Consider the following 14479-nt stretch of genomic DNA (forward strand, 5'->3'; position numbering starts at 1 on the left):
TTTGTTGGTATAGTGTCTGCTAGAATGTTAAAAAATGTTCAGTGTTAAATATTTTTAAATTGTTGTTTTGTAATTTATTTTTTTCTTTGAAAAGCAAGACAAACCAGTAAAAAGCACATTTTGGCTATTTAATTTATCCAATGGTGAAAAAAAATTGGCAAAATACATGGGGGAAAAAAACTCGAAAAACCGTGTTCGGTATTCGGTCCATTGTTTCATTTTGTTCGGTTCCGGCTTCGGTCAAGAATTTTCATTTCGGTGCATCCCTATAACTAATTGAAACTTAACTACACAAACTGAAAGAGTTTTGACTCATTACTTAGCCTAGTCAGCTAGCCAAAGCCAAACCCAGACTAACTTTTGCATCCAATAAAATGGAAAAATAGTCAAATGTGTTAAATGGAGCAGAGATTACTAGACTTTTAAAGTATAAATTTAAAAAAATGTGTTTAAAAAATGTATTAGCCAAAATATTGAATAATCCAATGCACTACCAACCGGATTATGTTCGGTCTCATTTATAATTGGTCAAAAGTTTCTTAGTTGTCTAAACACTGTTGCATCCATCTGACACAAGACTCTCCATAGCCTCAGGTGAACCTGAAACTCAAACCCATCCAGCTAGTTTGTTCAACAATTCATTCTTTTATGTGTCATTCGTTGATGTTTCTTAAATACCTCATTGAGACATCATGTTCAGCTAAACTATTTAGACGATCAACATCTCGCGTCTCAAAAATGCATGTAGTCATGCCTACTTCACCATGATACCAGGCATTTGCAATGTAAATTAATGGCTTTATCTAATTATAATAAAACACAGCACATGCTTATGACTGGACAAGCAGTCAAAAAAATAAGATGTGAGAACATCTATCTACAATGACATAAAAGCAAAACATTCCATATATTATCTCTAGAATGAATCCTGGGTGTGTTAACTCTGTTTACAAGATGGACCATTGTTATACGTTTGGTTTCACAATGCGGACAAACAACTGCTGTCACCATTTACGTAGTTTTAATATTATGTAGCTGTCAAATGTTTGACATATGCCATTTTTAGGGGAGCTCCATCTACACTTTCATCCTTGTTTGTCTCACCGTCACTGTAAAGATTTGTAATGGACCGTATTAGTTATCAGACATTTTTTAATTTATTGGTATTAGCTGATAATAGATATGTAATTTAATAAATATCAATATAATTAGATAATCATAAATAAATGTAATGAATTAAACATTTAGGCCTATATTATAAATCAACTTTATAGTATTGACTTTCTTTTGAATTTCTGGTGAAACATCAGACTTCTTTCTGGTGATTTATGGCATATTTCTCCAATCATTTAAGGCTGTTTAAACCCCACCCCTTTTTTATATCAACTGCAACCTCTCATTCATTTTGGAGTGCAACACCAACATCTCAAAATTCAATCAACAACCAATGGATAAAATTTCTCAATAACCCCTTTAAACTCAAATGTACATCAAAATGCAGAAGAAAGGATCTGTTGCAACTTCCATTTAATCGTGACTCTAATCAAATTACTCAAGGAGAATCCCAAATCATCAAGGTTCCATCCCAAAGCCTACCTGCAGTACACCAACTTCAGGAACAGCTCCATTGGGAAAACCTGATGTTCAAGGGATAGTTCACCCAAAAATGAAAATTCTGTCATTAATTACTCACCCTCATGTTCGTTCCAAACCTGTAATACCTTTGTTCATCTTCGGAACACAAATTAAGATATTTTTGATGCATTCCGAGAGCTCTCTGACCCTCCATAGAGAGCAAGGATCCTTACACGATCAAGGCTTAGAAATGTAGCAAGGAGATCGTTAAAATTATCCATGTGACATCAGTGGTTCAACCGTAATTTTACGAAGCTACGAGAATACTTTATGTGCGCAAAGAAAACAAAAATAACGCCTTTATTCAACAATTCGTCTCCTCCGCGTCACCCTATAGCGCCATTTTGGAGAGTATCACATACATAAATAACGTATGCTGTTCTGTGCCAGCAGCACCGTACGCCGTTTACGCTTTGATCTGAACGTAAACAACATATCCACGTACATACGTTGCATACGTTGTTTACGTATGTGATACTCTCCAAAATAGTGCCTATAGGGTGATGCGGAGGAGACGAATTGTTTAATAAAGTCGTTATTTTTGTTTTATTTGCGCACAAAAAGTATTCTCGTAGCTTCGTAAAATTACGGTTGAACCATTGATGTCACATGGATTATTTTAACGATATCCTTGCTACATTTCTGAGCCTTGATCGTGTAAGGATCCTTGCTGTCTATGGAGGGTAGAGAGCTCTCGGAATGCATCAAAAATATCTTAATTTGTGTTCCGAAGATGAACGAAGGTCTTACGGGTTTGGAACGACATGAGGGCGAGTAATTAATGACAGAATTTTCATTTTTGGGTGAACTATCCCTTTAAGTGCCTTGCTAAGAGGAACTATGATAACCAAGACAAGTTTAGTGATTCCCATTCCTTGGAAGTTTTCATACAACCTTCATGCCACCGACTCCACCTGATTACCACCGTTTAACAACTCTATATGTCCAAATGCTGATTAAATTATGTATTTCTTGCTACAGCAAACGTAAGGACTGCTTTGATGGTGGTAAAAGGCACGATTACCACCTTTTATGAAGCTCTTGAGGAATTTTAGCAATGCTTTGAGGGGTCTATTTGAACAGGTTAGCAGGCCTACAAGCCAATTATTGACACAGCGTTTGGATGCGAAACAAGTTAAGGGCTTGTGTGAAGAGGGATGGAGCCCAATCAATTCACCAAGAGACTTCACAGTAACACGCCACAACCACAGCGGACTCCATTCCACACCACCGTCTCCCGCTGGAGGTTCGACTGAGGCTTTCAAACAGGAGAAAACAGCATCACCACTTCCTATAAACTAATCCAGGAAAAGGCAGTGGGAAAATTATTCAGCACTTTGTTCCTCTTTGTTTACCGCATGGACTGCCTGAAAAAAACAACATTTCAAGATTAACTTTTTAATTTATTTGAATAATCATTGGGACCAGAACAGCATTGATGAATGTCTATAAATTGAGACATAACTACATGAGACTTAACTGCAAAAACTGAAAGAGGTTCAAATTCATACTTAGGTTAGTCAGCCGGCCATAGCCAAAGCCAGCCAAGATTTGCAACAGAATATAAAATGGAAAATAATTTTAAATATGGTAACATATGAAACAAAGCAGAAAGAACTAGACTTTTCGTTAAAATAATGAATAATCCAATGCACAATAGATAGGAGATCTGCTGCTATTTTCCATTTGCATATTATCAGCTACATTTCCTTCCAAAGTTGTGAATTTAACTTGTGCGCAAAATTAGAATATTGCATAAAACTGTTAACATGTTATTTTCCCCCGACCCTGTTCGCTTGGAAGAAGGTTCTTCCGGGTAAATATAAAGTTAGCGCATGCGCATGTTCAGGTGTTAGCATGCGGGTGCAGGAAGAGGAGTGGGAGAGGAACTGTGTTGTCGATGTGAGATTACTGGTGTGGTTGTGAATGTCGTGCTTATTTGAGTAACAAAAACATCTTCAAATAAATCACTGTTTCCAATCCATGTGTTCAAGGATAAAATCGTCATTTCCTGGAAAACTGGCCCAAAGTATCAATACTAAAATGGAAGTTGCTGCAATCAGGAAAGCAAGTGTGTTTTTTTCCTACATAACAAATGACTTGTACCTCAGAGTGTGCAGATGAAGCGCAATAACAAACGCTGTCATATTATCTTGCATTCGGATGATTTGAGGTTTGGGTACGCAAACGTGCGAAACATGGAAGATTTTACCAAATCTTTTTGATGACAGACTTTGGCTCAGGCATTTCAAAATAACAAAACAAAATTATTCAAAATAACATTTGAGGTTGGCACCAATAGCCTCATGGGCAGCGTGGCGACATATAGCGCCGTTGCGCTTCGGGTGTCCCAAGTTCGAGTCCCAGCTTGTGGACCTTTCCCGATCCCCCACCCTCTCTCTTTCTCTCTCTTTCTTTCACTTTGCTTCCTGTCTACATACTGTCCTATCCTAATAAAGGCAAAAAAACGCCCAAAAATAACTTTTAAAAATTAAATAAATAAAAATAACATTTGAGATGGTGTGCGATGAGATCGGTTCGCTGGTTAATTCCATTATCCAATCTCATGATCTGTTGAGGCAAAGTCTCAAAGACATTTTTGGTGTACATCAAGGAATTTATTTGTTAAGTGTGTTTCTATTGTAATGTATTGGCATGTCTTCTTATCGGTTAAAAAAACAAAACTTTTTTGACTTAAGCACATACTTTTTTATGCGCTTTTTAGAATTGATCAAGTTTTGAATTTTTCTTTGGGGGGGGGGGGGGGGGGTGTAAAGTGTGACCGAACAATAAAGAATCAAAACCCTTTCAAACAATATCTAGGGCATGTTGTAGTCCCAGATTAAAATGTAAAAAAAGTTTGAAAATAAATAGCCTACTAAGTCTTTAAGTATTTGGCCTATTAAATCATTAAGTATTAAATCATTTAAACACGGTTCAGAAACAGAAAGTAGTGCAGCTGCTTTGTTTACAGGGTTTCCGGGGTAACGGCTGCATTTAAATTAATTATTATTATTATTATTATTATTATTTTTGCAGTTTATCGCCATCTGCTGTCAGAGAGTGAAAGTGCGCGTTCAGAGCGTCTCTCACATGTTCCGCCATGTGCTTCTAGTCCGCGCTTGTTTACGTCAGAGTGCGCACGCGTCTTTCACGCAGCATACAGCGGTGTTGTGCATTTTGACCAGTTGATGGGAAAAGTATTCATAAAATGCATTCAAAATTCGGAATAATTTGTAATATATAATTATTCACGGTATTTAGAAGTGCCCACGATAACAATATCGTGCATATTCATTACCGTGATATATCGCATTACCGAATACCGGCACAAGTCTAATCATGAGTTTAATTTATTTTTTTAACAAAATAAATCAATCAACAATTAATGGATAAAACTGAGCCCCCATCCTACAGTTTTTTTTCTTTTTCAATAATCTGTTAAATTTGGACAACAATACAGGAAAAAAGATCTGTCGCAACTTCCGTTTCATGCCAAATTTAATCAAATTACTCAAGTAATCACTTTATCCCAAAGCAACAAACCACAATCTTGCATTCAGGTCTGCCTCCATCCACTCAAAAACCGACGTGCAAAACCACATTTTTTTTATTTTTTCCGATAATCCGTTTCATTAAGATATCATAATACAGAAGAAAAGATCTGTTGGTACTTTGGTTTCATTGCAATGTTAAAGTTTATTACTTTAATCTATTTCACAAAATGTATATTGTCTCTTCTGTGTTTATATCTGAAACAAAATAATGCATTTTACCATATCAGAACTAAACCATAAAGCATCTGATTAGTCCACACCAGATGTTCACAAAGATGAAAGCAAGTGTAAGACGTTTTACAACTCAAATACTGAATATAACCGAATGGAAAATTCATTCACTCTTCCAAGGTGACTGCTATGGTTTGAGCCATGGCGAGCGGGTCTGTGTGCGGTTCGGTGGGGTTTCCTCGCTGACTCATAATCTCTACTTGATTAGCAAGCCCCACGCGAGCAACTTTCAAAGTGAAGTTATCTGTAAGTCACGATCTGTATCTGATCTTGATCCACACGACAAAGCGTTTGGCCTATTAACAAAGTTAGTTTTCTCTCCAAAACATACGGAGAACAGTTGTTAAGGGTTATCGCGTAATAAACGCCGAGCCAACTAGGAATTCCACCGAAACCTACCTTAGAAAAAATCCATCTGACAAGAATCGTGATTATAGACCAAATCAGAGCTATTCCCATTGGACCTTGCGAAAACTGTGGATCATAGTCTCTGTGTCAGTTTGTGTGCAGGTGTTACAGTGTATGTCAGTATGTGGGTGTATGGATTTGCGTACGTGTGTTTGCGTGTGTGCGCGACTGTAGATGGCCGGAGACCAGCTCAAGGCCCAGACAGAATGCGTGCTGAGCTTTTTGCAGCTGTCTTAGTTGTACACACAAACGCACACACACTTAAACGAGCTGACCGTGTTAGCCCTAAATGTCTCTCTCTCTTTCTCTCTCTCATACACACTCACACGCAGCCACCTAGCAACAGCCAACCAGACCAGCAGTGCCACTGACGCACATGGTGGGAGGGGCTGGCAGGAGGAGAGCATGTTAGAGTCTCCTTATCAGCAGTGCAGAGAGCAGACTGTATGCTTTATTTTCTAAATAAAACACTGTCAGCTTCTCTGCCGCCTTGTAATCAAAGATGTGTGCTTGCTATCATGGAGTATATTTATATTTAATTTGCGGCTTTGTTGACCTCAAGGACTCACTTCTCATAAGAATCTAGTTCAAGGGTCTATTTGGAGCTAGATTAATTTTTTTACTTGTTTTTTAACATTCAGTCAATATGTAAACTACATATATAGTATATAAATGTGATAAATTTAGAATGCATATTGTATAAGCTATTATGATGAATATTTTATATATTATAAATATTAAGAATATTTTCTAATACTTGATCATATTTACCACTATGACAATGCAAACTTGCAATTTTTACACAATATTAAGTAGAGGTCCATCAAATAACAGGCTGCATTATTCTGCGCACATTTATTGTTGCATTAATTTAATTAACTGTAATGGTTAAAATTAGCATTAAATCATAACTTCAACAAATCTTCATGGTTTAATAAGAATAATTCATCAGTGCACATTATTCTAAAGAAAATGTAGGTTCTCACAATTTTTCATCAAAATATACTAACATGCTCCAACTCAAATTATTTTTCGGGTCTTTTTTTCAACCCCTTCCCTCCAAAAAACAAAAAAAGGACAAAAAAAATACACAAAATCCATTTTTTGCACAATATTCACATTATGCAAATAAAATGTTGCAAACACCATTTCAATTTTGGACTTTAATAAAGAATAGCGTAATTTCCAACAAAATGAAGTGAATCTATTGTTGAGCAAGAATCTACAATGAAAGCCAAAAGCATAATGATTTATGTTTTCAGCTTTTAAGTGTGGCTTGGACTCATTTTAGGAACAGGTGTAACACAAGCTCCCTCTCTCAGACCAAAGTTGGCCTCTCTTTGCAGTGACATCACCGCATCTATCTGCGGAGAAGCATTTCCATAAATAGCAGAACGGCAAGTTGGATGAGCCGAACCCCCGCAACCACAGTCACAGAAAACAGACTTTTCTCGCAACTCAAAGACACTAACGGCCCCGTTTCGCAGAAGCGAGCCACATTCGAACCTGCCGATAGCATGTGTGGAATGAGCGCCACAATCACATATCATTCCTATTTAAACATCTTCGCTTACAGTCCGGGAAAACCCCCACCGCTGCGTCCAAAACCCAACGTCCTCTCTGCTTTGAATGTTTCTCCCAGTACAGACTTACTGGCACTCATGTAAATGTGAGATCAATGACACGGTAGTTGCGCGCTGGGTCACATGTCTAATAAAAAGCACAGCTGACGATCTGCGTATTTGCATTCGAGAGCCTAACGGCTGAGAGAGGGGCCATCGCAGCTGTGGATTCCTGAGTCAAACACAGGAAGTGTAATGATGGAGAGCATGACGTGGTCCTCATGAGGCTCCTGTTCCTGACCCCGTGCTCTCGGCTCTCAGGCCCAGGTCCAAACAAAAATCCCTGACAGCGCGTCATGAGGGGAGTCAGGGGTGTAAACTCGGCCTCATTTCATTAATGTAATACAGCCTGTTTGGACAGAAAAAAAACATTCAACATTTCTGAGTGATCTGTTTGATACTAGTCCAAGGTCTGCCAACATGAAGTCTGATTACAGTTGTTTCAGATCAGGGTTTGGACCAAAAACCAGAATCAGCTCTTATCAGCACCACATTTACAACCTTGCAGTCTGAGATGCTTTTTGAGTGGCCAACTTGTGAATCTCATAGAGTGAATCTCAAAGTATTGCCTGAGTCAATTTTTATTAAAAAAAAAGGAGAAAAAAAAAGAAAAAAGACAAAGAAATAATATATTACATTAAAAAAATAGGCTTGTTTTTAGGATTAATAGATTTTAGGTTTATGTTTTACATTATTGTCACGACATTTGAGTACAGTACATTCTAAACAATTCACTTTACTGAAAATAGTACAATATTTGCAGCTGATACAATTATTTTTTATGCATATATAAATATTTGATTTATACTTTAGTCAATCTCAGCATGAATGCATGTAATTCAATATAATTTTTTACATTTAATTTTTATGTAACCAATGAAAAAAAAGAAATTGATATCAATACAAAATCACTATTACCTCCAACCATTATACTGAGAAACATCATGATTCATGACTTATAATTACACAAAGTACAATGTGTTCAATTGTCATGGACATAAATGTACACATTAATAAATGTCCATTTTAATTATACATGTGTGTCTTCTGCAAAAGATTTTATGACTCAAACTGAATGAAATCCTCCTCATGTTTTGGCCATAAAGCCTTTCCAATTTCCCTAAAAGGAGTTCCTAAAAGTCTGCTTATTATGGAATCCTTTTTTTCTTGCTGATATATGTTTAAAAACCAAAAAAGGGTGTTTTATTTCATATTGATCCAACTTGACTTAGTATGAATTGCAACAAAGGCCAGCACAATAAGGTCATCTCGGGTCGGGTGTGCCGCAGGGTTGCAGCATTCAATCCTCTAAGCACGTATCTGCATTTTTTTCTTGAAAGCGATAACGGTCAGTTTATAGTCAAGCTCAAACTTATTTCTTCCTCTTGTCTAATTGCAGGCGAGAAAAAAAAGGGAGTGGGTTCATGACAGAACAAGCAAACAAAAGAGGAAGCCAGACAGATTCCCATTAAACCTTATCCGACGCTGTGCTTCTAAACTCCCTCAGATTAAAGGAACAGGCCTCGGAGAGGGCTCATAAATTCAAAGCGTCCTCATGAGTTATAGCACCATGCTGTGAGATGCTGGATAACGGTAGTGCACATTCCTGTAAGTGCCAAGCCATAAACGCTGTTTTTACTGCGCAGGTTATAGAGTCGGTCAGGTCGCAATATAAACGTACTTATTAGTTAAGTACACCTGCGCTTTCTTTTCTTTCATCATGTGGTTCCAAACCTGTATGACTTTCTTCCTGAAAGTTGTTTTGGACCCAATGACATTCATTGTGTAGACAAAAACAGCTGAAACATTGTTCAAGATATCTTCTAGTGTGCAACTTATTAGTTAAGTAGATTTGCACTATATTCAATTTCTTCAGATTGTTCCAAACCTGTATGACTTTCTTCATAAAAAGGTTTTTTTTGTCCATACAATGGGAGTCAATGGAGTCTAAAGTTGTTTGGGGCCCACTCATATTAGTTGTACTGACAGAAACAATTCTTCTTTCTTGTTCTGCTGAAGAAATAATGTCATAGAGGTTTGGAACAACATGAAGGTGAGTAAATGCTGACACTTTTGCATGAACTATTAAGCAATACCAGTAAACTGCGTCAAACTTGCGGTTGCTCCTACAGTTAAACTTCTCAACACGTTGTGTAACAGAACTCAGCGTTCTCAATGGCAGATCCGGTAGCCTTGCTGTGAGACGGCAGCACAATTTGCTGATGGCCGTTTTGTAGTGCAACAAAGGATTAATGTCACAGGAAGTGAATCAGTGTTATATCGTGACATGACATACAACGGTCACTTCATTGAGCCAACAATGGAGTCAACAAACCAAACAGAGCTCAACGCAAGGGATCGTTTTTGCAGAAATGCCACCCGAACATCCACCCAAATCAAATCAATATTTTTATAAAGTAATCAATTAATATCAACCTTAATGTTTAATCTTAATTCTATATATTTTAATGTAATTTAAATATTTTATACAGATATAAAAAAAATTTAATTGAAGTGATAAAATAAATCAAATTATATCTAGACAAAAAAAAAATCACTACACAGTTCTTAAGTAGCATGAATAAGAATTACACAAAAAAGTACAATGTGTTTAATGTGCAAAAATGCCACCCAAACAAAATATCTCAGAGTCCCATATGTAAGGGATATGACATCAGGATGGTGCAAGAAAAACTTTCAAGCGAGATACTGAATGCCTGTCAACAAGGGCGGAGATTTGCATCATTTCCAAACAAACGCAAAACTTTAATGCACAAGATCCGCCATCCAGATGTGCCTCCATTCAAACGGCGTCTTTAAAACCTATTGACCTGAACAGCAAAACACAAACTATAGACACAGAGCGAATGCAAACGCAACTGAAAGTTAATGTTGAATGTGAAAGCAGTCTTGGCAGTGCAAGGGTTACTCACACATTTACACACACCAGCAGCAAGTTGTGAAATACTGAAAACCGAACGGCTCCCTCCACATTCTTACCACATCCTGAAACTACGTCAGTCTAACACGGCACAAAAAAACCTTATCGCATGAGTGAAATAAACAAACTCCTTCAAAAAAAAAAAACTCCTCCTCGTCCTGTCTGCACCACCAAACACGGCTGATATGAGCTCCAACAAACGCAGTTCAAGCAAGCATGTTGGCCTTCCATCCACACACACACACACACACACACACAATGATGTGATATACCTTTGGCTCTCCACTTGCAAACTAGCTGCCAACGGTGTCAGCGAGAGCCCACAGATATGGCGGACACACCGGAGGACCGCAATGCTTCACATGCCGCTCGGGAACAGGCTGCTCTGCCTAAATGGCAAAAACATGCTGTCGAGCTGCTGATAAGTCAGTGACGCAGTAAAGTAATGCAGCACATGAATAAGTGTGTGAATCACGAGCACAGGCACATCAGAGACACGGCAACTGCCTTAACCTGCTAGAAAGCACGGCATAATCTGACATGTTATTGGGATTCTTGAAAACACGTTGCAATTACTAAACACAATGCAAGTGGACTTTTTCATTCCCTGGTCTTTGTTATTTCAAGTGTGTTTGGGCCGCATGTATGTGTAACGCTGCTAAAATCATAGACTGTGACTGATATCGCAACACCTTAGTTTTTGGGAAGCCGTTCATTGGTTTACAAAAAGCATGTTTGAGAAAAACAAGTGTGGGAGAAGTTGAGAGGGGAAAAAGAGTGAAGAGAAGAATGACGATGGAGAGCGAGAGATCCTGGCCATCTGTGATGTTGGCTGCAGCCCAAACCACTGCCCCCAGAGTCCAGGCACATGCTTAACTACCTCCCTCTGCAATGGTAGCCTAACAAACACAGCAGCGAGGGGCACCTACACACACGCACAAGCGTTGCAACAGTCATTTATGTTTTATGACTGCACGAACACAAAAATTCAGTGTTTACAAAAAGATAATTGCCCTGCCTCTACGAGCCTGCAAAGTGTGTATAACCATCTAAAACACTACTGGTCCAACTCTGAGGCGCTGTTTGTGACATACAGCAATCTGTTGAATGGTGTGCTTTATAGTTGATGCATGGAGATGTTAAAGGGTTAGTTCACCCAAAAATGAAAATTAGCCTGGGTTTTACTCACCCTCAAAGCATCCTAGGTGTATGTGACTTTCTTCTTTCAGACGAATCCAATCGGAGTTATATTAAAAATTGTCCTGGCCCCTCCAAGCCTTTCAATGGGGGTAAGCGGGTGTTGGTTGTCAACAGTTCAGAATAAAATCCGTAATAAATGTATCTGTAATAAAATGTCCCTCACACGGCTCCAGGGGGTGAATAAAGGCCTCCTGTAGCGAATCCATGCATTTTTGTAAGATAAATATCCATATTTCAAACGTAATAAGCACTTTTTTCTCATTTCCGCTGACTGTGGTACACGGAAGACGTTCAGGCGGATGACGCAAGACGTCTGACAAATGCAGGAGCAAAGGAAACAAATTTTCCTTACTTTAGCAAATTAAAACCAGTCTCCTCTTGGCTTATATTGAAATCCTCCGACATTTTTCTTTACAAATCCTTGTTTTGTACTTCTAATTCGTGAACGGCGTTTTGTTTTGTCTCCGCGTTCGTCACTAATCACGCAACGTTGACGTCTTACGTCATCCGCCGGAACGGCTTCCGCATATGACAGTCAGCGGAAGTGAGAAAAAAAAAGTGTTTATTACATTTGAAATATGGATATTTATCTTACAAAAATGCATGGATTCGCTACAGGAGGCCTTTATTCAGACGTTTTTTTACGGATGCGCACACTTTATTTCACGTCTTCTGAACTGTTGACAACCAACACCCGCTTACCCCCATTGAAAGGCTTGGAGGGGCCACGACAATTTTTAATATAACTCCGATTGGATTCGTCTGAAAGAAGAAAGTCACATACACCTAGGATGCTTTGAGGGTGAGTAAAACACAGGCTAATTTTCATTTTTGGGTGAACTAACCCTTTAAAACACTTTTAAAACTCTTATCGCCAACTGTGCAGAAACCATTCTTAATTTTAGCAAAAACTGTAAAAACTGTGGTTCAGCTTTATTCTGTTTGAATGGCATGACATAGCAAACTCCTTTAAAACCTTTAGTGCAGGCCTTTAGTCTATGTCTGTTGGCTCTGAAGCCATTTATATGCTGGTATTCTTCTAAAAATTAACTTCTAGCAGATATACATATTTAAAAAAATAATTTATAAATTATATATATATATATATATATGTGTGTGTGTGTGTGTGTGTGTATATATATACACAATACATACACACAAATGTGGACACACTAAATCCATTTACAATTATAATATTAAAATGTATATTAATACTAAATTACTGTTGTTTGCATAAAATAATAATACACTAACTATATTTAATATATATATTATGTGTATATAAATACATTTACAATGTTAACATTAATATTTTATTATTATTATTATTATTATTTGCATAAAACATATACTACTAATAATAATATAATAACAAAAATTCCTATTTCTAAAAGGAATAACTACAACAATATGTTAATATGATCATAGTAAATGGCATCAGTGGTATTATTACAAATATTAATATTATCACAGTAAATAGTATAATTATATACACCTTTAAAATACAATAATAATACATTAAATATATACTTTAAATATGTACATATTGCCATTTACAATGATAATATTAACATTTATTATAGCTGTAGATATAAATATATATTTATACATTATATAGACACACACATATATTTTTATTTATTTAAATGTGTATGCAAATATTCCATTAATATAATATTAATATTGATTCTATTATAATTATTTTTAATTGCATAAAATGTATGCTTCTACCTCGGGCTGGGCGATATGACGATATTATCGTATATCGTCGATGTCTCGTAAGTATCGCGATGTGGATGTCAACAGTCAGGTAACAGACGATTATCGACATTATCGGGAAAAAATGACAAATGATAAACCTAGTATGTTGCAAAAAATATTTTACATAGCCCCATAGTAACCATACAGGTCTTTTTGCATGCAAGAATGAAACAATTTAGTAGGAACGTTGGGAATCTAAAAGCTATTCCAATTTTGGAAATCAGATTAGATACGTAAGGTCAGGAATCTAATTACTTCTTATAAAATGTAATTTCGATTCTGCTTCTCAATTCCTGTATGTGCATTTATTGTGATTTCAAAAGATTCAACTGCAAGAAGACGAAATAGAACTCGCTTCTGCACGCGCGCGCTCTTTTCTGTGCTGGGCGCGCACACACAAAGAGCACGCACAAAAGCCGCCTCTTATATACGCAAACACTGGACTGTGCTCTCTTTCTTGCATTCTTACACATTCGAATGGACAAATACACACAGAATTATATCAAAATATCCCTTAAATACAATCGGTTATGTCTTAAGTTAACGCAAAGAGCTGAGAAAGAAAACAAGGGTGTATTGGATCCGTGAATTGACAGCAGCCGCTGCCGCCAGTCATTAATGTTAATCAAAGAACAAAAGAAAAGAAAATCCCTCACTGATCTTGACTGAATCACTTTTGTAACCTCAGTTTATATTTTATTTGCCTGTTGTTCGGCGCTGACTATTTTAATGGCAATGTGCATCTGTGTATGCTTTTATTTTGGAGATGCGTTCCAATATAATTTATCCTTATTTAGGGTATAGGCCTATTCTATTTTGAGCTGCACAGAAAAAAAGACAAAAAGTAGCACTGCATGTGTTTCTGAATATTTATTTAAACGGACTGTTTAATGATGAAAAACCACAAACGTGACAGTTATAATTAAAATACGCAAATTCCTTCAGCGCACATTTCAGTGCAATATTTTTACAGATTTTGTAAACCGTGTATACAATATAATTATGTTTAATTAAGCTGAGATATAGCACTATAAATTCTTAATTCATTTGCAACAAAACTATAAAGTTTTGTTGCAAACGGATGAAGACATTAGTAGGCTTCTCAGCTCGCCCCTCAACATGCA

General features: G+C 37.0%; 1 protein-coding gene across 8 annotated transcripts in view; it reads right to left on the minus strand.

The window, feature by feature from the left end:
• Positions 1 to 14479, minus strand: part of LOC107705260 (high affinity cAMP-specific 3',5'-cyclic phosphodiesterase 7A-like) — a 44187-nt gene that overhangs the window by 21467 nt on the left and 8241 nt on the right. The window contains exon 1 of one of the 8 annotated variants that reach the window (XM_016508478.1): positions 5823 to 5903. The exons of the other annotated variants lie outside the window; for them this stretch is intronic. Within the exon in view, the coding sequence (XP_016363964.1) occupies positions 5823 to 5882 (60 nt within the window). The 5' untranslated portion in view covers positions 5883 to 5903. Of the gene's footprint in view, positions 1 to 5822; positions 5904 to 14479 lie in introns of those variants that run through there. 8 annotated transcript variants of the gene reach the window in all.

Source organism: Sinocyclocheilus rhinocerous, unplaced genomic scaffold, assembly GCF_001515625.1.
Source record: "Sinocyclocheilus rhinocerous isolate Xijiao unplaced genomic scaffold, SAMN03320098_v1.1 scaffold594, whole genome shotgun sequence".
Classification (NCBI taxonomy): domain Eukaryota; kingdom Metazoa; phylum Chordata; class Actinopteri; order Cypriniformes; family Cyprinidae; genus Sinocyclocheilus; species Sinocyclocheilus rhinocerous.